This window comes from Staurois parvus, unplaced genomic scaffold, assembly GCF_062004578.1.
Source record: "Staurois parvus isolate SC_StPar_1 unplaced genomic scaffold, SC_StPar_1.0 ptg000299l, whole genome shotgun sequence".
NCBI lineage: Eukaryota > Metazoa > Chordata > Amphibia > Anura > Ranidae > Staurois > Staurois parvus.
The window spans coordinates 17247162-17272858 of record NW_028318095.1 but is presented as its reverse complement, the minus strand read 5'-3'; the positions used below and the strand labels follow the sequence as shown (position 1 = coordinate 17272858).

Genomic DNA, 25697 nt, shown 5'->3' with positions numbered 1-25697 from the left:
ACTTGGTAAGTCCCCTCATGACCCGGCACACTACCGCCCAATTTCGCTTCTCAATACAGATCTAAAAATCTATGCTAAATTACTCACCTCCCTATTAGCTTCTCATATGTCACACCTTATTCTTCCTGACCAAGTAGGCTTTATACCCAACAGACAGTCCTCGGATGGCACCAGATGATACTTCATTCAATGGGCCGACCGCCATCACTTGCCTTTTCTGCTTATCTCTTTAGATGCGGAGAAGGCATTTGATCGAGTTCACTGGCAATATCTAGAGGCAGTACTCCTAAAATTCGGCAACTACAGGAAACGTTTGGTTGAGGTTATTGCTGCCAAAGGAGGGTCAACCAGTTATTAAGTCCAAAGGTTCACATACTTTTTCCTCCCTGCACTGTGAATGTTTACATGTTGTGCAATTAAACCATGGCAACATCTAATGTTTGTGTAGTATTATGATCAGCAGACTGTGTTCTTCTATTGTTGTGACTTAGATGACGTTCAGAGCACATTTTATGCCCAATTCATGCAAAACTCCACGTAATCCCAAGGGGCTCACATACTTTTTCTTGCAACTGTAATGTTTGTTACTCATGCAAAATTTTCAATAAAACCAAAGCTATAAAAAAAAAAAACCTCCTAGAGAATTGATTTAGCCTTTGTTAATCCCTCCATGCTGGCTGATGTCTCCGAGGTGGATTACCTCCCTAGAGGCCTCTTTGATCATAGCCCCATGGCGATTATGTTCAAAATTGGTACTAGTCACAATGGTTCCTTGTGGCGCCTTGGTGCCCACTGGATCTTACACCCAGAAATTTCTGAACGTACCCCCCCACCCCCAAATAGTGCAGAAATATTGGATATCAACACGGGGTCCTCCTCTCCAGAAATGGTGTGGGACACCTTTAAGGCTTTCTCTCAAGGTCATTATATTTCTGCCATAAAAGCGGTTAAGGAGAATCATGCTGCCACCACAACCTCCCTCCATACTCAAGTTGTTTACAGATCTACTCAATATGGGGCTGATTCCTCTGACTCTAACTTTGACTTACTTGTGTCTGGCAAACGTGACCAACACCTACACCTGACAGAGGTTACACAGCTGGAAATGTATACTTCCAAACAAAAGTTTTTGAACAAGGTGACAAGAACATTAGGTTGATGGCAATGCTATCCCAGCATGATGGCCCCCTTACAGTAGTCTATGACTTAATCACCCCCACAGATGAGACTATCACCAATGCAGAGTGCATTATCAAGGAATTTCACAACTATTACCAAACTCTATACACAGCCATCTAAACAAGCTATTTTCCTCCTTCCTTTGGGGCCTCTCCCCCCCAGGTACAAACTATCTACACTAATGTGTCCTACCCCCCAAGGAGGACTGCTCCTTCCAGACTGCCATAAATATTTTCTTGCTTCTCAACCAGTATCTGCCTCCTGGTGGTTGACTCCAGATATGTCCAACTCTGCTACGATATTGGAAACTGCAGTGGTACGTTCTGTAAAAGTCCTCCAATTTTTACTGTTTTGAAGCCCTAGCACTCCTTATGACCTGACTCCTTCAATGATTACCACCCTTTGAGCCTGAAAAGCTGGCCTTACCTGTGAGGGCTATCCCCGATCCTCTGTTTCTCCAAATCCCCCCTTGTGGAATAACCCCTCTCTGTCACATTTTCACCAGCTTCCTGAACCCAGAGCATGGACCAAATATTGACTTAAAAACATAGCGGATGTGGTATCTAAGGTGTATTTACGTCCCTTAGATTTTTTTATATCCCACTACAATACCCCCCCTTCCTACATTTTCAGTTACTGGTAATTGTCCCATGCTTTCAGAAGCCAATTCCCTACAGCTACACTCCAACTGCAGAGTTTTGACTTGGAAGAAGCACTATGCCATGACTGTGCAGAAAAATGTACTTCACTCCTACTGTATATACTCATCTTCTTCGTTTGTCCTCCCCTGAATTGTTGCTGCTCCATTAGAATTGGGCCTGTGATGTTCCAGGGTTGAACTCTGAGGATTGGGAAGATATATGGGACTCTCCTTTTAAAATACTGGTGTCTTGGAGAGATCACCTCATAAAGTGCAAAGTTGTCCATAGGGTCTATCTCACTCTTTACAGGTTGCAAAAAATGTATCCTTTTTCTACAGAGTTTTGGTGTTGTGGCTGTGCTCTTGGGGACTTTATACATGTCTTTTGGACCTGCCCAGCAATTGCTACGTTCTGGACACAGATAATGTCTGTCATGACCCCCATGGTGGACGTTCATTTGACCCCATCCCCCAGGATCTGTTTGTTGGGTTTGGTGGATGAGCTGGTTCCTAGAGTGGCTGATAGGACACTTATTGGTCTTCTACTGTTCTATGCCAGAAAAGTCATCACAATGTGTTGGAAAAAAACAGGCTCCCCCTACCCTCACTTTTTGGAAACAACAAATGTATACAATTTTACCTTTGTATAAGGATGACTATTTGCACAGAGGGTGCCTTAAAAATTATGGTAGAGTTTGAGCGAAATGGTTAGTGGAACCCTCAACAACTACTGACCGCCTTGCGTTATCTGTACTCTTCCTTGAGTCTTATTTCTGAATGTATGTGGTTGGTCTTGGGTACTTGGGATGACAGTGTGATCTGCAGTCAGAAAAACATGCTGGTCATTGTATAGCTGCATGTTCCCTGCGCACACCTGTGATTACAGAGTCTAGTGTGGGAAGGTCTCTCAGCACTGACTTCTTTTGAGATGTCATGACTGAATAGCTGTGTGTGTGTGTGTGTGTGTGTGTGTGTGTGTGTGTGTGTGTGTGTGTGTGTGTTTGTGCCCTTGTTTATCTATGTGTCTATAAACATTGTGGAGAAATTCATTTTAAAATTCAAAATATTCAAGAACACAAGAGAAAAAACTTATCTTTTTTTCTAAGGTCCCTTTCACACGGGGAAGTCTCCTTTTGATCAGCAGAGGATCTGTTCGCTGATCCCCCGCATATTAGAGCAGAGCAGGCAAATGAGCCATTGATGTACGTTCAGTTTATGTGGAGTGGGCATGGACAAAGCCTACTCTGCTCTATGGGTGTCAGTTGTAAACGGACTCCGCAGTCTGTGTACACCCAATTGTCCTCTGATCCAAACAATCTAGACAAAGTAGGGTGGACCCCATTCAGTTTTTCTATTAGTGAACTGGATCAGACTGGAGGTAGGCGGGTGTAAATGGACACAAGTCCGTTTACACCACCCGGTCCATAAAGGTGAATGGACCATCCCATCAGGTCCACCTGAAAAACTGACAGGCAGACCTGATCAGTCCCTTTGTGTAAAAGGGGCCTAAAGAGAGCAGATCTTGGCAGCTTGTCAGCCCTCTAATGTACACAAAAATCAAATGTTTCTAAGTTGTAAGAAACCAACAAAGGCCACGTTTAGAATCTTTGCCGTGATCTTTGAGAATTAAAAAAGCATATATATAAAAGCAGAGAAGTTAGCAACAACTTATTTTAAAGTTTGAGTACTATGTGTTAAAATACTGTATACTATATAAATAGTTTCAAATCCAATGTCTCTGCACAGGTATACTTTAAGTTTTACCTGAACAGTTTCTCGTCAAATATTCAGTATTGTCAAGGAATGTATCTTGTTAATTTAACCAGTTTAGCTCCGCCCTATAGCAGAATTACTGGTACACAGGGGCATAGATAAGGGGAGGTCTGGGGGGTCGAACCTCCCCCAGGGCATCTGTCACTGGTGAAGCAGCTAGGCTAGTGTAGCCTTTCAGGTACAAGACTGGGATGGGAGCCGCACAGTCACTCTTTCCCTGATCATAATACATGTCAGTCCAAGTCCCAGCCTGTTAGTTTAGTATACGGGCAGGTCAGGAATTGGGAGAGTGCAGGGTGATGGCATGAGGGATCGACTTAAGAGGCAACTTCAGCTACTCATTGGCTGGGGAGGCAGCATGGGGCAGTGCAGCCTGTAGCCTATAGGCTACACCACCCCCCACTGCCTCCTCAGCTAATTAGTAAAGGGTGCTGTCCAACACTGCAGTTTCATGTCAACCCCGCGGGCTTCCTGTTCCTGCAGATGCAGGATTGAGAAGTGGGGCTGATGCAGGGAGAAGTCTGCCTGCACACAAGCTACTGACCTGAACTGCAAGCAGTGAGGCTCTCCTGTCCTGCAATGATTGATAAGATGAGGGAGAAGAGAACAAGAAAGCATTTGTTCCCCAATAGGAAATTAAAGGGAAAGGAAAGCTGCTAGAAGTGTCTCCTGTACACTGTATAGCCTGTATCCCCATTTAACAACAGTGTCTTAGCTGCAGGGGTTGAAATGGAGACACCCCCCCTCCCCTCCATTAAGAAGGAGCAATGTCTTCCTGAGTGCTGTGCTCTCTGCCTCCCCCTATAGTGCAGTACCCAGCTGTGTGCATTGTCATTTTTAAAGTGTGTTTTTCCAAATGTGTGTGTCCATCCATCCCATGGCACTGGACAGTGTTCCACCCATCCCATGGCACTGCACAGAATTCCACCCATCCCATGGCACTGCACAGCATTCCACCCATCCCATGGCACTGCACAGCATTCCACCCGTCCCATGGCACTGCACAGCATTCCACCCATCCCATGGCACTGCACAGCATTCCACCCTTTCCATGGCACTGCACAGCATTCCACCCGTCCCATGGCACTGCTGAACATTCCACCCATCCCATGGCACTGCAGAACATTCCACCCATCCCATGGCACTGCAGAACATTCCACCCATCCCATGGCACTGCACAGCATTCCACCTATCCCATGGCACTGCATATCTTTCCACCCATCCCATGGCACTACACAGCATTCCACCCATCCCATGACACTGCACAGCATTCCACCCATCCCATGGCACTCCATAGCATTCCACCCATCCCATGGCACTGCAGAACATTCCACCCATCCCATGGCACTGCACAGCATTCCCCCCGTCCCATGGCACTGCAAAGCATTCCACCCGTCCTATGGCACTGTAGAATATTCCACTCATCCCATGGCACTGCAGAACATTCCACCCATCCCATGGCACTGTAGAGCATTTCACCTATCCCATGACTATGCAGAACATTCCACCCATCCCATGGCACTGCACAGTATTCCACCCATTCCATTACAAACTGGGTGGGTGGATAATGTCACAATTTCCACCTCAACTATCAGAGGAAGCCTTGTATTTGTTGATAAAATACAACGAGTCTTGTGAATGGCTGAGTGCTCAACCTGACTCAGTTTTGTTCTGGAAGCAGGGCGGGAAGTCCCCATCCTGCTGCTGGTACACAGCGCTGTATAATGTATGTAGCTGATGCTACATACAGTTTGTCCAGCTCTGACAGCGAGTTCATCTATTAGTTGAGGAAATAGTTCATTTGTGCCACACCCACAATTTGTCACAGCTTGGCAGACGCACTTATTATTGTCCTCTGGGTACCTAAGGCCTTGCTGTTACAGGGCAGGCTCTCTGTGCAAAATCACATGTATATACGTGATTCGCGCTCCTGCCGTGATCGTGGGCCTAGTGGTGCTGTGATTCAGTTCCCGACCGATCAACCAGCAGATTCAGTCTATTGATGTTCGGCCTGGATTGGCTGATTGATCCCTGCCCTATCACAGATCTTCCTGTACCTGTGTTTACATTTACACAGGTACAGGAAATGATGCAATCTTCTCTCTCTGGGCACATTCCGTTCCAGAGAGAGAAAAAAGCAGTACACTGTTACAGTAAAATCAGTGATAGGTCACATTTAACCCCCTGATCACCCTTCAGTTAACCCCTTCACTGCCTGTCACCAGTGTCATTAGTACATTGTACAGATTTTTGTACTGATAACTGTATTAGTGTCACAGGCGCCTTCAGATAGGGTTAGCATCAGTTAGCATCCCACCCAGATAACGTCAGATTGCCTGCCACTATATCAGTCCTCATATTTAATCCTTAGATTGCCAGGAACACACTCACTTACACAATAAACATCCATTGTTAGTATAGTGTTTGAACGGATCAATATCTTTGATCAGATCAGAACTATACCAGCATTCACAATAGTATAGTGTCCCCAAAAGCTCAGTGGTAGCAGGATCAGCCCTACCATGTGCCAGAACCTGTGTTTAGCCCCTATGCTTCCCCCTCCCCCTTTTCCCCTCTCCTCCAGCATGTGCAGTGTCAGTAGATCACTGTCATTTGATACTTTCCACACAAAACCGCAGTGTTTGCAGAATCAGGTCTGATCTCTGCTAGCACTTGCAGGTAAATGTTTCTGTAGCAGTTCAAGCAGTCCCTGACAGCCAAGTGCTCTTTTTACCGTGAGTCGCACTAGGTACCTATAAATTTACTGGCCAAAACATCAAATGAAAGGTACCCCAATGAAGAGGCCTAAAGGATACTAACTATGTCAGATGAGAGCAAAGGGGAAGCCTCACTGACAGAATCAGGCTCAGAATACAAACTGGTAGACAGCAGCAGCACCCTGACAGATAGCTCAGATGATGGAGTAGAGGTCCGTGCTAAGGTCAGGCGTACCCGACCCCATTCTCAGGTTGCTGAGGTGGTACAATTGCATGATGATTCACATATGCAGCAGAGTGCCAGTACTAGTGCCGCTCAATCTTTTGGTGAACTGGCGAGCACCAGTGGCCTAGTATATCCTGGTCATATACATACCAGCACTGCAGTATCACTTGGTGACATGGCGAGTCCCATAAGTGCAGTACAAGCTGGTGCAGTGGTTAGCACATGTAGTGTCCTACAGCCACCAAGAATTTGAACACAGCCGCATAGAGCCCCTAGTGTCCTTTTGGATGTGCTTGTAAATCCTGGTTGGCAGGACACAAATTCTGCAGCACCCGTACTTCCCCTATTCCCTGCCCAACAGCAAATTTAACTACTCCCCATTATTTTTTGCAGCTGTTTTTCACGGAACATCTGTATGCATTGTGGATCAAAGCAATTTATATGCACAACAGTTTACCGGTGCCAACCCAAATTCAAACCTTGCCAGACCATTTGCATGGAAACCTATTACGGTTTCTGAATTAAAAATTTTTTTGGGTTTAACCCTCAGCAAAGGCATTACTAAAAAAATTAATTGCGGTTGTCCACAGGCCTGATTCATCATATGCCCGTGTTTTCTGCTGCCATGGCCAGGCATAGATATGAGAATATAATGCAATTTATGCATTTCAATGACAATACACTCTGTGATGCTTGGGGTGACCCTGAAGAATTTGGCCCCTTGTAAATCATCATAACCACAAATTTTCAGATGTCTAGACTCCCCAGCAAAACATCTGTGTTGATGAGTCCATCATTAGTTTTTCTTGTATTCAAACAATTTCTCCCCAACAAGCATGGCAGATATGGGGTCAAAATGTATAAGACCTGTGAGAGGGCAACAGGCTATACATGTAATTTTTGGATTTACGAGGGAAAAGATAATCACGTGGAGCCCCCCGGATGCCCAGACTACATGGAGAGCAGTGGCAAGATAGTTTGGGATTTGGTTTCCTCCATTTTACATATGAGGTACCACTTATACCTGGACAATTTTTATTCAAGTGTGCCACTATTTAAACATTTATACAATCTTGGAATTGGCGCATGTGGCTCCGTGCGACCTAATCGCTGGTGCTTCCTCCGACAGCTTGTAAAAATCCATCTTAGAAAGGGGGAAAAAGCCTGCTTGAAAAATGATGAATTGCTCAAAGTGAAGTGGAAGGACAAATGGAATGTTTTCGTCCTGTCTTCCATTCACGCAGACACGACCATCCAAATTTCCACCGCAGCTGGTGTTGTTAAGAAGCCCCTTTGTGTCCATGACTATAACCTTAACATGGGAAGGGTGGACTTCAACAACCAGATGATGAAGTCGTACTTAGTTTCTTGAAAAGCCAGGTGCTGATACAAAAAAGTGTCTGTTTATTTATTTCCATTGACTCTAGTTAATGCTTTTGTGCTTTACAAAGCAACTGGACGTAGTGGATCCTTTCTAAAATTCCAGGAAGAGATCATCATGACTCTTTTATATCCAGAAGGTGCTGTGGCCCACACCCCCAACCCAGATGCAGTGAGCCAGCTGCATGAGAGGCATTTTCCCAATTCCATTCCTGGTACCCTAACCCAAAAGGCACCCCAAAAAAGATGTCATGTCTGTAGTAGACACTGAATTAGGTGTGACACCCATTTTTTTTGCCCCTCCTGTCCTGGTCAACCTGGTCTGTGCCTCAAGAACTGCTTCCGTCGCTACCACACACTAGTGGAGTATTAGTATAGGGTACAGCACAGCACAGTCTAGGGCGCATATATGCACAGGGTCTCGAAAGACGTTAGGTAGTCAGGAAACTGGCTATCGCAGTTTGAGATACCCTACCATCTGGTTAAAAGCAAAAAAAAGTTTTAAAAAACCCATAAAAAGTAAAAAGAAACTTTAAAAAAACAAAAATAGTTGTCATTTTTTGTTGTTGAGTTACTGTTTTACTGTTATGAATTTACTATTTTACAGTTTTATTGTTACTGTTTTATTGTAAACCATTGCTGTTTTCTTTGGAATGCCATTCAACTGCAGCACTGATTTGTTAATTCTGACAGCAACAGGAACTTGCTCTCAGAATATACATAATTCAGTGTGTGCAGCTCTGTTGGATGATATTTTTCATCCGCAGTTAAAAAAGAGCATATATGCCCAAGCATGGGGGCCTGGGTTGGCCAGTGGGTTGATGGCCCCTATGCTTTGGCATATATAGTTTGTAATATTGTTTGGCACATATTTCAATTAAAAAAGTTGTTTTATTGAGTTATTGTTTTATTGTTACTGTTATATTGTTAACCATTGCTGTTTTCTTTGCAGGAATGCCATTCAGCTGCAGCACTATCAGTTCGAGGACTGTAATTATAGCACTAGACCTCCTGTGTAAATCTAAAATTGTAGCCTGTAAAGGATTTTAACCACTTGCCCTCCAGAGGATTTACTCCCCTTCATGAGCAGGCCATTTTTTGTGTTACAGTGCTGCGTTACTTTAACTGACAATTGGTCATGCAACGCTGCACCCAAATGAAATTTATGTCCTTTTTTTCCCACGAATTGAGCTTTCTTTCAGTGGTATTTGATCGCCTGTGTGGTTTTTTATTTTTTGCGCTATAAGCAAAAAAAACTCGACAATTTTGAGAAAAAAAACAATATTTTGGACTTTTTGCTATTAAACATGTCCAGTAAAAAATAAAAAAATGTCATCATAAATTTAGGCAAAATGTATTCTGCAACATGTCTGTGCTAAAAAAAATTGCAATACGTGTAAATTAATTGGTTTATGTGAAAGTTATAGCGTAATGGCGGTATACATAATGGGATTCTTTTTTCTACTAGTAATGGCGGCGATCAGCGACTTTTAGTGGGACTGCGGGACTGTGGCAGACATTCTGACACTGGGGAGGAACTAACTTGGTGTCACTGACACCCCAGTGACACCAATACAGTGATCAGTTCTTCACTGTAAGCACACTGATCAGGATGGCTGTACTGTGCACAGACATCCCGAGCAGTGTGCTCGAGCTGACAGGGAGGAAGATTTTTGTAAACAAAAAAATCTTCTTCCCCGTCGGAGACACTCAGTAATCACCGGGCGCCGGAGGGTAATTACTGGCCGGGACCCGGTGATTGACATCTGTGGCCATGAATGACGGAAATGCGAAATCACGTATATATATACTTGATTCTGTGCATGTGTACCGCCCTGTAGCAGTATATCTGCGAAAGGGAGGTCCTTTAGCGGTTAAAGTGTCACCTATGGATATTAAAAATGTATGCAGTTTGTCGCCATTGCACGAGGCATGTGCAGTTTTAAAGCCTTTCATGTTTGGTAACTATTTACTCAGCATACCATCATCTTCTATATTTTACCAAATAATTGGCCAATATATTGTGTTATTGTGCATTAAAAGTGAAAAAAGTGTATTTTTTTCAAAATATCTACGTTTGAAAAATCGCTGCACGAGTATGTGACATAAAAAATATAAGCACCCACCATTTTATTCACAAGGGTATCTGCTTTGGGGGTTCAAAGTAATATCCTAGCAAAAAATACAGATTTTTTTCATGTGAACAAAAAGTGTCTGAAAAGGCTTGGTCTTCAGGTGGTTAGAAGAGTGAGTGATGTGTGGCACATACTTCTAATGCTGGGCATAAAATGCCCCCCCCATGACTACTTTTTGGAAAGTAGACACCCCAAACTATTTGATGAGAGGCATGTTGAGTCAATAGAAAAATTTATTTTAGTTTTTGGAAAATGACAAAAAAAAATTTTTTTCTACACAAAGTTGTCATATATTGCAATATACATTCTGCTACTTCTCCCAAGTATGGGGAAACCACATGTGAGATACTTTTTGACAGTCTAGCCAAGTACAGGACCCCAAAATCCAATAAGCACCTTCAGGATTTTAAAGGGCTTTGTTTCCTCATTACACTTCCTATCACAGTTTTGGAGGCCCTGAAATGCCAGAATAGTACGAAACCCCCCATGACCTCATGGTGTGTATTTTGCAGATCTCGTTTGTTGACACAAGTTTTTAGAAAATGAAGAAGGAAAACAAAAACAGATTTTTTTTCTTTTTCAAAATCCTGTTAGAAAAAATGAGATCTGCAAAATACTCACCATGTCTCTTTTTAAATTCCCTGGGGTATCTACTTTCCAAAAAAGGGTCATTTGGGAGGGTTTGGTGCTACCCTGGCATTTCAGGGCCTCCAAAACTGTGATAGGTAGTGAGGTAGTGAAATGAGGAATTTACAAGTCTCACACATGTGGTATCCCCATACTCAGGAGAAGTAGCAGAATATATTTTGGGGTGTAATTCCAAATATACCCATGGCATGTGTCAGCAATATACCATTTAAATTACAACTTTTTCTAAAAATATAAAAAAAAATTTTTTGTCATTTTCGAAAAACTTGTGGAAATAAAGAAATCTTCTATGGACTCAACATGTCTCTCAGCAGATAGCTTAGGGTGTCTACTTTCCGAAAGGGGTCATTTTGGGGTGTTTGTTCTGCCCTGGCATTTTAGCACCTCAATAAATGTGATAGGCAGTCAGAAAGTAAAAGCTGTGTAAATTCCAGTACCTATACCATAGTTTGCCGACTCTATAACTTTCACACAAACCAAATAATATGCAGTTCAGGGGCTGACTGACCATTTGGGCACTCGGGCTTTGCCCAAGGGCTCAGGGTCAATAAGGGCCCCATGAGAGGCTCAGTCTGCCCCTGGAGGTGCCGATAGATTACCATGCAGAAAAGAGGAGTTTAAGCCAAAAGGCAGGGAACAATGGCATCCCTACCAGCATCTGATACAGCACTGGGATAAAACTCAGGTGCCAGCCACGATGAGAGGAGGGATGGCGGCGCCATGAGGATGATGGCTGTGACAGCTGCTGTGGACACTTCTCCTCCTGGAGAGCTCAGCTAAGGGGCGGGGCCACAATCCCCACCATGGGGGACATCAAGTCACTGAGTCCTGAACTTAGCTGGAGGTGGCAGAGTGAAGTGCACTGTGCCGTCCAGACTTTTTACCCAGAGCACCCTGCATTGTGTGAGCCGGCAGCAGGTTAGTGACATTGACAGCACAGTGATCACCATACCAGCAGCTAGTGTCACTCTGCTCGGCCAGTCTGAGTGTTCCTGCCCAGTGCCCAATACACAAGGTACTTCTCCCTATATCTAGTAACCCACTGATCTCTATACACTGAGTGCACGCTGATGTCTGTACACTTCTGTACCACTCAGTGTACAGATATCAATGTTATATATAGGTAATAGCAGTCAGTGTACATATATCAGTGTTTTATATATAGGGAATAGAACTTAGTGAGTGCTGTTACCTATAGATAACACTGATATCTGTACACTCACTGAGTGCAACTCATTGTAAACATCATGGATGGACTTACAACTCCGCCAGTTGGGCACACCTTGAGGGCTCGGGGCCAGTAGGGTGCTTTTGCAGTGCATCATATGGCTCAGGGAGGGTAGACACTTCCCTCTCTTCCTGGCTGCTCAGTGTAATCTCACACCCAGTGCTCCTCCCCCGGGTTCACCCCGCTGCCCCCCTAGCACAGTCCAGCTCCCGAGGATAGTGATCATCCCCAGGTGTGCTTACCCCCAGCAGCACCAGTGTCCCCATCTCCCTGTCCTCCCTTTCCTCTCCAGAAAAGAATCCTGGGGATGTGAGGACCAATGTAGCTCAGCCAGGATCTGCTCTTCCTCTTCAGTACTCAGGATCATCCTCTCCCCCGAGGTGTAGCACTGAGGATGAGGAAGGACCAGGAGCTGCTCCATGCTGTCAAGGCTAAGGATGTATGTATGGTGCTGAATCTGCTGCAGAGATTCAAGGTGGCAAACTAGCCACAGCCATGCTACCTACCTACTGTGATGATGATGGGTTTAATGGGATCAGTCAGTGGATAATGAGATTATACCAGGGAGGGGGGATCAGCACAGGCTGGGGGCAGATTGAACATTTGGGCACTGCCCAAGGGTCTGGGGCCAGTAGAGGGCCTCATTCCCAGCATCCCGCAGAACCAGGCTGGAGTCTCGGAGCCCAGTGCCAGAACAATTTCTGGCACTTGGCTCAGCTACTTCATCTCCCACTGCAGGGGATTACTCCGGGGGGGTTTCCCCGGGGGTGGGGGGGACTACACTGCTGGGAGTACACTGGGGGAGATTTACTCTGAGGTGGGATTTAGATGAGGGGAGTGCACTGGGGGATTTACATTGCTGGGAGGGGAGATTTGGGGAGTGAAAAAGGATTTATGCTTGAGGGGCAATTTTTGCTGGGATGACGAATTTAGGTTACGGGAGGAAGGATTTGTACTGGGGGGGGGGGGGGGTTTGGAGGGAAGAGAATTTTGTCTTGGGGCTATCAATGTTGGAGAAGGATCTGGGAGTTCTGGTAGATCACAGGCTTAATAATGGCATGCAATGCCAAGCTGCGGTTTCTAAAGCGAGCAAAATCCTCTCTTGTATTAAAAGAGGTATAGACTCCAGAGAGAGAGAGATATCATATTACCCCGGTACAAATCATTAGTAAGACCTCATCTGGAATATGCAGTTCAGTTTTGGGTACCAATTCACAAAAAGAACATTGGGGAACTTGAGAAAGTACAGAGAAGGGCAACGAAACTGATAAGAGGCATGGAGGAGCTCAGCTATGAGGAAAGATTAGAGGAACTGAATTTATTCTCTTTTGAGAAGAGGAGATTAAGGGGGGATATGATCAACATGTATAAATACATCAGTGGTTCATATAGTGAACTCGGTGTAGAGTTATTCACCCTGAGGTCATGACAGAGGACAAGGGGGCACTCTTTACGTCTGGAGGAAAAGAAATTTAATCTCCAAACACGGAAAGGTTTCTTCAGAGTGAGAGCTGTGAAAATGTGGAATAGACTCCCTCAAGAGTTGGTTCTGGCCAGCTCAGTGGATTGCTTCAAAAAAGGCCTGGATTCTTTCTTGGATACACAGAATATAACTGAATACTAACATTTATAGGTAAGGTTGATCCAGGGAATATCCGATTGCCTCTTGGGGGATCAGGAAGGATTTTTTTCCCAGCAGGAGCAAATTGGATCATGCTTTGCTGGGTTTTTTGCCTTCCTCAGGATCAACTGTGGGTGTAGGATTATAACTTTTTTTTTTTCTATGGTTGAACTGGATGGACTTTTGTCTTTTTGCAGCCTGACTAACAATGTAACTATGTAACTATTGGGGAAAGGAGGTTTTCTATTGGGGGGATATTTGGAGGGGAAGATAATTTGTACTAGAAAGGGGATTTGGAGTGGTTGTGGGGCAAATTTGTGTTGGGAGGGTGGCACACATAGGTGCCTGAGGTGTTTAAAAATCCTTTATTGTATACTACAAAACTCAACACTGAAGTGTGTAGGTTTGGGGGGACACAGGGGGCCCCATGATCTCTTTTTGCCCAGGGGCCCCATGAGTTGTCAGTCCGCCCTTGATGCAGTTATTGGGATTTTTTTTTACCAAAGACATGTAGCAAAATACATTTTGGCCTACATTTATGATGAAATTTGAGCTTATTGGATATTTTTTATGATAGCAATACAGAAATGAGAAAATATTGTTTTGTTTTGTTTTTTTTTTTCAAATCTTTCGGTCTTTGTGTGTTTATATTGCAAAAAAAACCCCCAGAGGTGATAAAATACCACCAAAACAAAGCTCTATTTGTGTGAAAAAAATAACAAAAGTTTCATTCATGTGTATTATTGCATGAATTGTTAGTTAAACTAGCGTAGTGCCGTACAGCAAAAAAATGGCGTAAATTCCAATATATATACTTTAGTTTGTAGACGCTATAACTTTCACACAAAGCAATCAATATATAGTTGGGATTTTGTTTTACCAAAGACATGTAGCAAAATACACTTTGGCTTACATTTATGAAAAAATTTTAGTTCAGTGGATATTATTTATAACCGAAAGTAAAAAATATGTTTTTTTTCATAATTTTCAGTCTTTTTTTGTTTATAGCGTGAAAAAAAAAACCCAGAGGTGATCAAATACCACCAAAAGAAAGCTCTATTTGTGTGAAAAAAAGACAAATTTTGTTTGGGTACAGCTTTGCATGTTTGCGCAATTACCAGTTGAAATAGCGCAGCTCCGTAATGCAAAAAAAGGCCTGGTCAGGGGTCAGGAAGGACAGTAAATCTTCTAGAGGCCAAGTGGTTAAAACATTAGTATTTAATATCATTTAATTATAATTTACAGAGTTTTAGGTTTTTAGTATTTTGCTCAGTTATCAAGGTAACTAAAATGAACTGGACTTCTATTATAATATGTTATAATAGAACTGTGCATTTTGCACATAGTATACTGGCTGCCTGTTTGCTGCCCATATATCTTGATTGCCCAGTTATTGGCCAGATATTGCAACAGTTAACCATTTTTACCAACATCTTATAACAACGGCCTGCTTGTTACCCGTGTATTGTCAAATTTTTCCAGTTGTTGCCAAATATCTATAGATAACTCATGACGGCAAGTAAAATTTAAAAAGATAGATGTGGATAACAGGACACAACAAAATATATATAAATGAAGGTAGATAGGCAATTAAATATGTAGAAAAATTAAGAGAAAACAGTAAATACAGTATATACACAGAAAACGTACATGATCATCCAGCTAACCCAATAAATATATTACCTGATGCTGTACAGTACGTTTCCATTTTTGAAAATCCTCAACAGTTTGTTGTCCGTTGTGACATCATGGAAGTTTGCCCCCTTTTCATTAGCGAAAAACAAATCTGGTTTCCAAATAGAATCCAACATAGAAGGATCCAAATCTAAGGAGTCATCTGGGTATTCACTGTAGGATAGTCTAGGGTCATTCCACTGCTGCCGCAAAAAAATATTCACTCTGTAATCCTAGAAAGTGGTGAATAACAAGTTAATATCACGGCTGAGACTTGGTAACATGTGGCACTTTAAACTCTTCACTGCCAGTGACCCCTGCAAATATAGGATAAACATGTAGGTGCCTCTGGAAGTAAAGTAGTTTCATATGGAATGATAGTGGAAGATGTTAGATACTCTTTCAGGCATAAGCTCTTCAAGACTATGTATGGTCCACAAAACAAATATTTTGACTTTCAAGTCAAATATATAATCCTACTGAGGTAATTGAATATTACCATATACTGTATGCTGTAAAGTAGCTATTATTCTCATCATAGCTGCAAATGTCCTTGAACTAAACTCTACAAACCTTGTTTTGCTTGAACTGGGGTTTCAATAAAAAATTGATATCTCTTATTTTGTGACTTCTTCATATAATAAAACAGGTTCTCCTACCCATGTTTTCACTGAACTCAAGCTTGGGTAGTGCAACACAATCACAAAATACAATGATTGCATACAGTTAATTTTTATATGGTTGGAATATTACACCAAGCACATTATACAGCAGCAAATTGAGGATCCTTCTGCTGCTTTATGGCTGGATTGGAGTCTCCTATGTGCTGTATAGCACAGCAGAATGAGGATTCCTCTTCTCCTGGAAAAAGTATTTTGGAAGATAGGTGTGTAGGGTGACTGGTCTGCAAATTTAGTAAGCTACAATGTCAGGTAAGAATGTTGTATGCTGGTGAGATTTATATTTCATTGGCTTTTGTATGGTCTATCCATCCAATTGCCACAACACCCAATTTATTTTTGATGCTTGTCAGCTCATTGGAGTGCAACAGCTATATATTCCTTGGTTACCTGCTACAAGTATATGTGTGTAATAAAGCATCAGTATCCCATTTATGGTACATCTGGCAAGTCATATATTAGTAATTCCACAGTTAGCTGGAATCATTTCCATATGTCATCACAGGTCCTACTTCAAAGCTCTTGTATGTGATAGCAGAACCCTCTGAAGGCTGTGGTTTTCAGTGTTCAGCAGGCTCAAGCCTGATAATTCACAGACAATATTTCTAAAAGAGGATGTGATTTATAGTCACAAATGGGTTCATTTACTAAACTGGAGAGTGCAAAATTTGGTGCAGCCGTGCATCATAGCCAATCAGCTTCTAACTTCAGCTTGTTCAATTAAAGTGTTACTAAACCCACATCAGTAAAATCAGTCTGTATATGCAATAAAGCATGCTTGTTATACTCACTGTGGAACCCAAGAGGTTAATCCTCTACAATGTATACAAAGGCTGCTTGATCCTGTATTCTCTGATCCTCCCCTTATTTTACTGTACCCAATCCATCTGCTGATAGTACAGAGCTCTAGGAGGCACTCTGCACATGCTCAGTTTGGTGTGTATTGCTAGAGAGGGTTTTTTTTCTTTTGGAGGGTACATGTGATCAGCACAGGGTCAATCAGCAATGTCCAGACAGAGGGTCAGGGGTTATGCAGTCTCATAGGACAGTCATAGCAGAATGAAAATACTTCCTGCAATCTTTAATCAGTGCTCAGCTGGACACTGATAGAAGTCACAAGACTTCTCTAACTGAGAAAAGGTATTTAGCAGTTTGTATTTACTAAAATAATTGTATTTCAATGTTGTGTGTACTGTGGGAGACCAAATATAATGAATGCAGGGTCATGGGTGTAGTAGCACTTAATGTTGACCATTTTCCGAATGCGCAATCTTGCAGCCAATCTTGAAAGCTAGCAAACAACATCCTAGTCGATGTGAATGGAATTCCCAGAGATTTGTCACAAAATCAAGTGTTTAAAGGATTGGAGGTTTATTCCTCAACCCTTGGTCTAGTGCAACCCAAGATTTTTGGTTTTCTCCCCGCTTTCTCTCTTGGTGATAACGGTCACCAGGACAAATATAAGGACACAGCGGAGCCTCAGACAGCAATAAAAACTTGAGAAAGGGTAAAACCCCTCACTACTATATAAAAAAATAAAAATAAAGAAATATATATATTTGGCTTTTTTTCAGTGGGAACGCGGGGATGCGCAGTCCTGGCAAATCCAACAGTGAACATGTGTAATGGCAAGAGGTGCAGGGATGTACTGGAGGGTCTATTGATGCTGGCTGCTGGAGGATAAATTGTCACTAATGAGAATCTATTTTTGTTCCCCCCCTATTGTTGCAGGGGGGGAGTTTTATGTTGGTGAGGGGTCAGTTGTTGCTGCGAGGGATCTCCTGTCAAGGGAAGAGTCTGTTGTTGCTCGCTGCTGGAGGACCTATCGATGCTGGCTGTTGGAGGACCTATCGATGCTGGCTGCTGGGAGATGTGATTCTGGGAGTTTATAATTATTGGGGTGGTATTTTGTTGTGGGTGTCCATTGTTGCTGGGGGTCTATTGAGTGGGGGATCAAGTGTTGCTGGCTGCAGGGGATCTACTGTATTTTACTGCTTTTCAAATTACTTAACACCACAAAATTATACTTTGTCCTGTATTCTCTAAAAGGGCGGTACTGGGAGGTGGGTAGCACGTGCAAGCAAGGGACGGTGCTTGGAGGTGGGTAGGGGGCGGAGACTAGGGGTGACTCAAAAGGTGGGGACTTCCCACACTTATTCTCTGAGAAAAAACCCCATATATATATATATATATATATATATATATATATATATATATATATATATATATATATATATATATATATACGTACAGTGTATATATATATATATATATATATATATATTTCGTTATCTAATAATGTGCTTTTCCAAATCCTGTATTTATAAATTCTTCTGCACATGATTGGTTATTTAAAGTAAGTATAGTTTCCTGTTATTTATTAAACTTAGAGAACATTATGCAAAGTGTTAATAAATAAGTCACTATGATTTGAAGTTTAGAACCAGGAATTTTCAGAACAATCTATGAAAGCTCTAAAAATACTCTGGATAATATAGCTTCATCTACCCAATCACACGCTATCATTTATGGATGCCTACTAATCCCTTAGGCAGGAAAAAATCTAATAAGAATGTATACAGCTTTAAAATGCTATTATTTAATATTTGTGTAGTGGACCATAATACTCGGTTTTAATAGTCTAGACTGTTCTAAGGTAAGGTCAAAATACATAAATAAAATCTTTTAATAATCCAGAAATTAATGTTTCTGTCCTTATAATGAAATTTTCTTTTAATTTCTTAAAGTTTTAAATGAAGATAAGACAAAAAATATTGTGTTTATATTTTTTTAATCCTGAAGAGTATCACCTTCTTTTCACAATGTGAATACAGTTTTCATTAACACTGATTCTGCATGTGCAAAAAAATGCCACAGCACAAGAGACCCCATTAGTCTGCATTCCAGCAATGCACAACAAACAACTATAATTAATTTGATATGAACAAATTATGCATTGCGGTTTTGGGAACAATGGTGTTGCAATGAGTTGATGGGTTTTTAAATGCCCTCCATATGCCATATGATATGTAGATCAGTGAATAACAGACGCTGTTATCCTAGTAATGCCACAACAGTTTAGTCAAAGCACTGTATCCTTTATCCCTGATCCTATGCTTGAAGAGTGCAGGCTTCTGTGAACTCTGCGGCAGATTGAGGATTCCTCATTGTCTATATTCCAAATATTTGCTCTGACCATATGGGATTGCTGGCTAGGAGTATCTTGCTGTTAGGACAAATAGGCTGTTTTTTTAATGGCCTTAACATATCTGGCAAATGGCTAAATGAACAGTTAAAATACATACATAGAAACTGTTTTACCTGCCAAAATTGTTTGTAAGGATAACAATAAATTGCTCATTAAAAGATACAATAAAAAATCAGTTTAAGATGTAATATTTGCTTAGAACCATGGAGTGTTTTTTTTTTTTTTACTAATAGATATCCTCACTTTGACAGCCAGCATTATTCAACCCACTTCTTCTAAACCCACACTGTCACCAGCTTTTCTCCATCACACTGCCTTCACCTCCTATCAGCATGTTCCTTATCGGCACATAACCTGATTGGCTCCTTAAGCTGCTTCTTCCTCTCACACTCAAGCTTTGCTATACAGAGACTAGAAGGGACTGAAATGGCAAACTCAAGTACACACGCTGCTCCCATTTAAAAGAAATTACATTTATTAATGTATTAATAAGTACAGAGCTATATTAACTTGTGTATTTTATATTTGCCTAGAGATCACCTTTTAAATCTAAAGATCCTTTCAGACTGAAACAATTTGGCTGGAGCTATACTTTTAAAGTCAAAAACAGCTATCTACAGATCACTACACCCACAGATATGCATTAGGTTACTTTCACACTGATCCGCCACAAAAACATGTGCTTCTACCATGCTCTCTGAGAGTTTTTAAAGGACATGTGACTTAAAAACTGCACCAAAAATGCTTATCAGAGATGTTTTTGAGGCATTTTTTAGATGCTTTTCAGGCGTTTTCCATTGATTTCAATGGGAAGAGGAGTTTTTGGGGCATTTTCTTTTAACTCACCAAACATGCCCCAAAGATGCTGCAAGCAAGAGTTTTTACACCGCACTGCAAGTGCAACACCTCAGTGTGAAAACATACATAGATATACATTTACATACATAGGGAAGCGATTTTCTTGAGCTTTTCAGGTGATTTTTTAACACAAAAATGCTTCAAAAACTCCTCAGTGTGAATGTAGCCTTAGAAAAATATATTGGGCTATTGTAAATGTTTGCTTTTAAATAAGTGTTTGTAAAGGCTCAAGGTTTTTTACCTTCTATGCATATAGGTAAACAACCTTCTGTGTGCAGCAGCCCCCCCCCCTCAGCCCCCCTAATACTTACTTGAGCCCCATGTTGATCCAGTAATGTTTGAGAGGACTCTGGAGACTGTTCCTCCTCATTGGGTAATACAGCAGCAGAAGCCATTGGCTCCCCCTACTGTCAATCACAGCTAGTGAACCAATGAGGAAAGAGAGGAACTGAGCTTGCTGTGGAGCCCCCATAGCACACTGCTTGCTATGGGGGCACTCAGAAGGAGGGAGAGGTGAGGAGCATCAGCGGGGGACCCAAGAAGAGGAGGATTGGGCCTGTTCTGTGGAAAACCACTGCACAGAGCAGGTAAGTATAATCATGTTTGTTATTAAAAAAAAAAACAAACCTGTCTCTAATATCACTTTAACCTCTTGGTGCCAGCCGAACGCAAATGTGTCGCCTCCCGGCGTCTGGGCCTAGACACCGAGCAGCCACACATTTGCGTTCTATTAAAAAAAAACACGTGCTGAGATCGCGTGCCCTGCGCGCTTCCAGCACACATGTTCGGTGCTCACGGAAAGGTCCCTATCTTCTCTTTCGATCGAGACCTTTCCCGATCATGTGACCATCGTGACAGCGAATCACGACAGTTATATGGCCCTAAAACCCCGCCCCGCCTCCTGACTTCTGGAACCCTTAAAGGGCCGGGAGGCACCGGCGCCAAGGCGTTAAGCTTGACATTTTGGAGGATGGACTCTATCCTCTTCTTGCAGGGAGCAAAAAGCACTTATAACTTTCTTGAAATTCCAATTTCATAACAGTTCTAAAATACTCCAGACCTCCTGGTATCAAAGATGTGCAAATGTAATGATTACATTGTATTGTATAATTTTAATGTATGGATTTGTATCTGTTTGGATTGTTGAAAAATGTAATTGAAGTCCCAGATGTCATTTCAGAGTAAAGCAGCAGTTTGAATTTGTGTAATGTGTGGTGCTTGAATTCTTGTTTGTGTCTTCCTATGCCTACAGCGACAGTAATTAGACTGTCTGTCACCCTACCCAGAGCCATGTTCAGACAGGAAGTGCAAGGAAACCTGTAATCAGACACCACAATCTGATATATTTTTTGCACTGTGTTGGCAAAACTGTATACATTTATATCTACAAATGCTGCTCAGAGGTGAAGCGAAATCAAATCTGTTTATTAGATTCTTCCGTGGCTTGTATTGTGCAGGTATGTACAGATAGAACTCAGAATGGAAGAGGGAGATCAGCCAATCAGGTGTGCTGGATGGAAAAATTCTTACATAATATACTGATAGAAAGAGAGGACAGAGAGAGGAGTTCATCAGTCGGCTGCTGCTCCTTTCCTGTCCACTCACAGACTGGACACATGGAACTGGTAGCAGTGCAATCCTTAAAGTGGAACTAAACCTAAACAAAAAAAGCAGAAAAACACTGGCAGGTAGGATTTTTATGAAAGAAAAAATTCTATTGGCCTTTCCCTGCCTGTCAGAACTTGTGTACACTGAGCCACACATGTACACGCATGGAAGTGACATCATCAAGGCCCAGCCAACCAGAATCCAGAAGGAAGACCAGGAGAAGATGGCAGTGTATGTGATCAATGGGAGCACTGGAAGGGATTGCTTGCCAGGTAAGTCTACCATAATGTGCTAATTTGCTACTAGCATATTATGGCTAAAAGCTCCTGGGGACCCCCAAGAAAAAAATGAAAAAAAAACCAACACTTGACCAGAGGTTTAATTCCTATTTAAGTGCAACAGAGATAATGGTGGTATTCCCTAGCTGTAAAATGAAGATGAAAGAACTTCATTAAATGCATGTAATATATAGATGTGTGCCTTATGCTTACATTTAAGAGAGAAGTTCAGGAGTTTTTTGGGGATTAACTTAAAGTACACCTGTCTTGATAAAATTATGGAAGCTGCCATTGCTGATCTCTTCTTTTGAGAACATTGGTTCCCTGGTTGCCATGCCTATACTTTGATTTCAACTGTTTCTGAGGCACTGAACTGGAAGAAGCATAGATATATTAATTCTGATAATCTTCTGACACTCATTTAGGGTTGGTTCACACCACACTATTTAGGCATCTTTGGCATTTTCCAGTGCCTTTTTCCTCTTTTTTAAATTTTGACAATTGAAAAATCTTAGGACAGTGGTTTCTTATGCGTGTTCCAGTGCATTTAAATATGTTTAGAAGCATTCCTGGTGAAAAAACTGCAGCATGCTAGACTTTTTTGGAAAGTATAGGAACTGAATGAAACGGTTTGAACTAGGGCCTTTGGAGTACATGGCAAATACTGTACATGCATTCTGGATACATTTTAAAAACACATGAGAAAGAATCTGGTGTAAACTAGCTCTTACATTGTGCGGTTTCATGTCTGTGACTCAAAAGTACTGAACCTAGAGCGAGACAGGCAATTTTAAGTAGGCCAGTATTGGTCACCTCTGTGCTTCTCTCAGTTGTACTTTTTATTTAGACACATTTTACGTTACTTGGAGCCATTAATGTGAAATTGTTTTATGCATGTATGTGCCATTGTTTTCAAATTTTTGATAAAAGGTCTGCTTTAAGTTTATCTTTTACGTGAACATGAAAGTAAATTTTTAAGTTTCTTAAAAGATATATAATGTGTTTTAGAGTTATAATGTAAATACATAAAAAACAAGTCTATTCCTATATTTTTGTCTAGAGCCCTGATGCAACGAAACTGATTGACTAAAGAAGTTGAGAATATTAACACAATAAAATGTGTAAATATTTACTGTATTTCAATTATCCTATCATGTGCAAATTCTCAACTTTTTTTATTAAATCAACCCGGTTCATCTAAGTTTTGAACAAACCAATATTCATGCCCAACACAGAATTCAAAGGAATAAAAAAAATAGATTTAGAGCATAACTCCAGCCAAAAGGTTTTTATAGCTGTCCGTGATACTTTTAAAGGGGTTTTTCTCAATTCCTATTTTATGTGACATTGATCATCAAGACAGGGGCTAGGTAGATTTTCCACCAATTCCTATACTGTTTGATATCTGTCTTAACACACTGGAAGCTAGTTTCCAAAACAGTGACCCAGACAGTAATTGTAATTTGGTTTGGTTGGTCCTAATCATTTCCTGCGCTATAAAAAAGATGTATATATACCATTGACTGACTTTGTACTTTAAACTCGGCAACAAAATATATATCTCTTGACAAACTGAAATTATGAGTGTATTTCTCAATGTATAACACTAAGGGATTTGGCATTTAGGTGTCCGTTTATGACACAGAGAATAGCTGCGATTCAACAGATCTCAGCTATTCTCTGGTCATTCACAGTTTATGACACTCAGGAGATCATGTCAGCCCTTCTCTGGAGATCTGTGTTCTCCCTCCAGATTCTCCAGCCCAGAGCTGGAGAATCAGAGGGACCGAAAACTAAGCAGCGATAATTTACCTCTGCTTAGTAAACTGATCTTTTACTGTAATCTCGCGAGATTATAGTAAAATGAGCCGTTTTCCAGAGTTTGTAGACCGTTCTCCAGCGTTTGGAGACCGTTCTCCCTTCGTTCGGAGAACTGCTTCATAAACTGCATTCACAGTAGAACTGTGTTCTCCGAGAATGCCGGAGAACTGAGCAGCGATCTATTACCGCTGGTTCATAAACGGACATCTTACTTTTTTAAAATGTTCTCTATATGATAGAGTTACTCTTTTGGTCCATTTTCATCATCTAAAGTTGTTGTTCAGTGCAATACTTAATAGCAACCAATCAACTATGAGCCTACTGAAGTTAGTGAAAGATTTAATTTGATTGGTTATTATGGACCACTGTTCTTTGGACATAATCATCAGAATGTGTGGCACCATTTTGATTAAGTCTGTATTGAGAAATGTAAGAAAATGAAGTATTATTAGTTTGGCTTACTTTCATCTAATGATAAATAATTTGAAAAAGTGGTTTCTATTTCACTTCCCTTCCAACCCTAGCATAAATAAGTTGCCAACTTTTTACTTAACGTGCACTCCCAGAAAATACTTTTTTCTTAGTGTTGGATGGATTGGAGAAAGATTAGAAGATCTGTAAGGTTTTTACTGCTATCAAAGAACCTTCCCTCATCTCCTGTCTGTTAAAAACATTGTCAGCAGGACAGAAAGTGAGGGACGCCCCCAAATAGCAGCTAAAATGGCAGTTATAACCCTTTACCAATCTATCCAAAACTAGAAAGAAAGTTTCATTAAATGGATGTTTTTGTCTTTGAAAGAAAAATATATACATATATATATATATATATATACAGTCATGGCCGAAATTGTTGGCACCCTTGATATTTTTCCTGAAAATCAAGTATTTCACACAAAAAAGGTATTGCATTAACACATGTTTTGCTATACACATGTTTATTCCCTTTGTATGTATTGGAACAAATATAAAACAGAGGCAGAAAAGCAAATATGACATAATGTCACACAAAACCCCAAAAATGGGCTGGACAAAAGTATTGGCACCCTTAACTTAATATTTGGTTGCACACCCTTTGGAAAACATAACTGAAATCAGTCGCTTCCTATAACCATCAATAAGCTTCTGACACCTCTCACCCGGAATTTTGGACCACTCTTCCTTTGCAAACAGCTCCAGGTCTCTCTTATTGGAAGGACACCTTTTCCCAACAGCAATTTTAAGATCTCTCCACAGGTGTTCAATGGGATTTAGATCTGGGCTCATTGCTGGCCACTTCAGAACTCTCCAGCGCTTCTTTGCCATCCATTTCTGAGTGCTTTTTGACGTATGTTTGGGGTCATTGTCCTGCTGGAAGACCCAGGATCTTGGACGCAAACCCAGCTTTCTGACACTGGGCCCTACAGTGCGACCCAAAATCCTTTGGTAATCCTCAGATTTCATGATGCCTTGCACACAGTCAAGGCACCCAGTGCCAGAGGCAGCAAAACAACCCCAAAACATCATTGAACCTCCACCATATTTTACCGTAGGTACTGTGTTTTGTTCTTTGTAGGCCTCATTCCGTTTTCGGTAAACAGTAGAATGATGTGCTTTACCGAAAAGCTCTATCTTGGTCTCATCTGTCCACAAGACGTTTTCCCAGAAGGCTTTTGGCTTACTCAAGTACATTTTGGCAAACTGTAGTCTTGCTTTTTTATGTCTCTGTGTCAGCAGTGGGGTCCTCCTGGGTCTCCTGCCATAGCGTTTCATTTCATTTAAATGTCGACGGATAGTTCGCGCTGACACTGATGCTCCCTGAGCCTGCAGGACAGCTTGAATGTCTTTGGAACATGTTTGGGGCTGCTTATCCACCATCCGGACTATTCTGCGTTGCAATCTTTCATCAATTTTCCTCATCCGTCCACGACCAGGGAGATTAGCTACAGTGCCATGGGTTGCAAACTTCTTGATAATGTTGCGCACTGTGGACAAAGGCAAATCTAGTTCTCTGGAGATGGACTTGTAACCTTGAGATTGTTGATAT

At 41.5% G+C, this 25697-nt stretch overlaps 1 protein-coding gene across 5 annotated transcripts in view; it reads right to left on the bottom strand.

The window, feature by feature from the left end:
- Positions 1-25697, bottom strand: part of GLRA2 (glycine receptor alpha 2) — a 266331-nt gene that overhangs the window by 205290 nt on the left and 35344 nt on the right. For all 5 annotated transcript variants that reach the window (XM_089682971.1, XM_089682973.1, XM_089682970.1 and 2 more), the window contains one exon: positions 15231-15454. In XM_089682971.1, coding sequence (XP_089539097.1) covers positions 15231-15454 — 224 coding nt within the window. The remainder of the gene's footprint in view (positions 1-15230; positions 15455-25697) is intronic.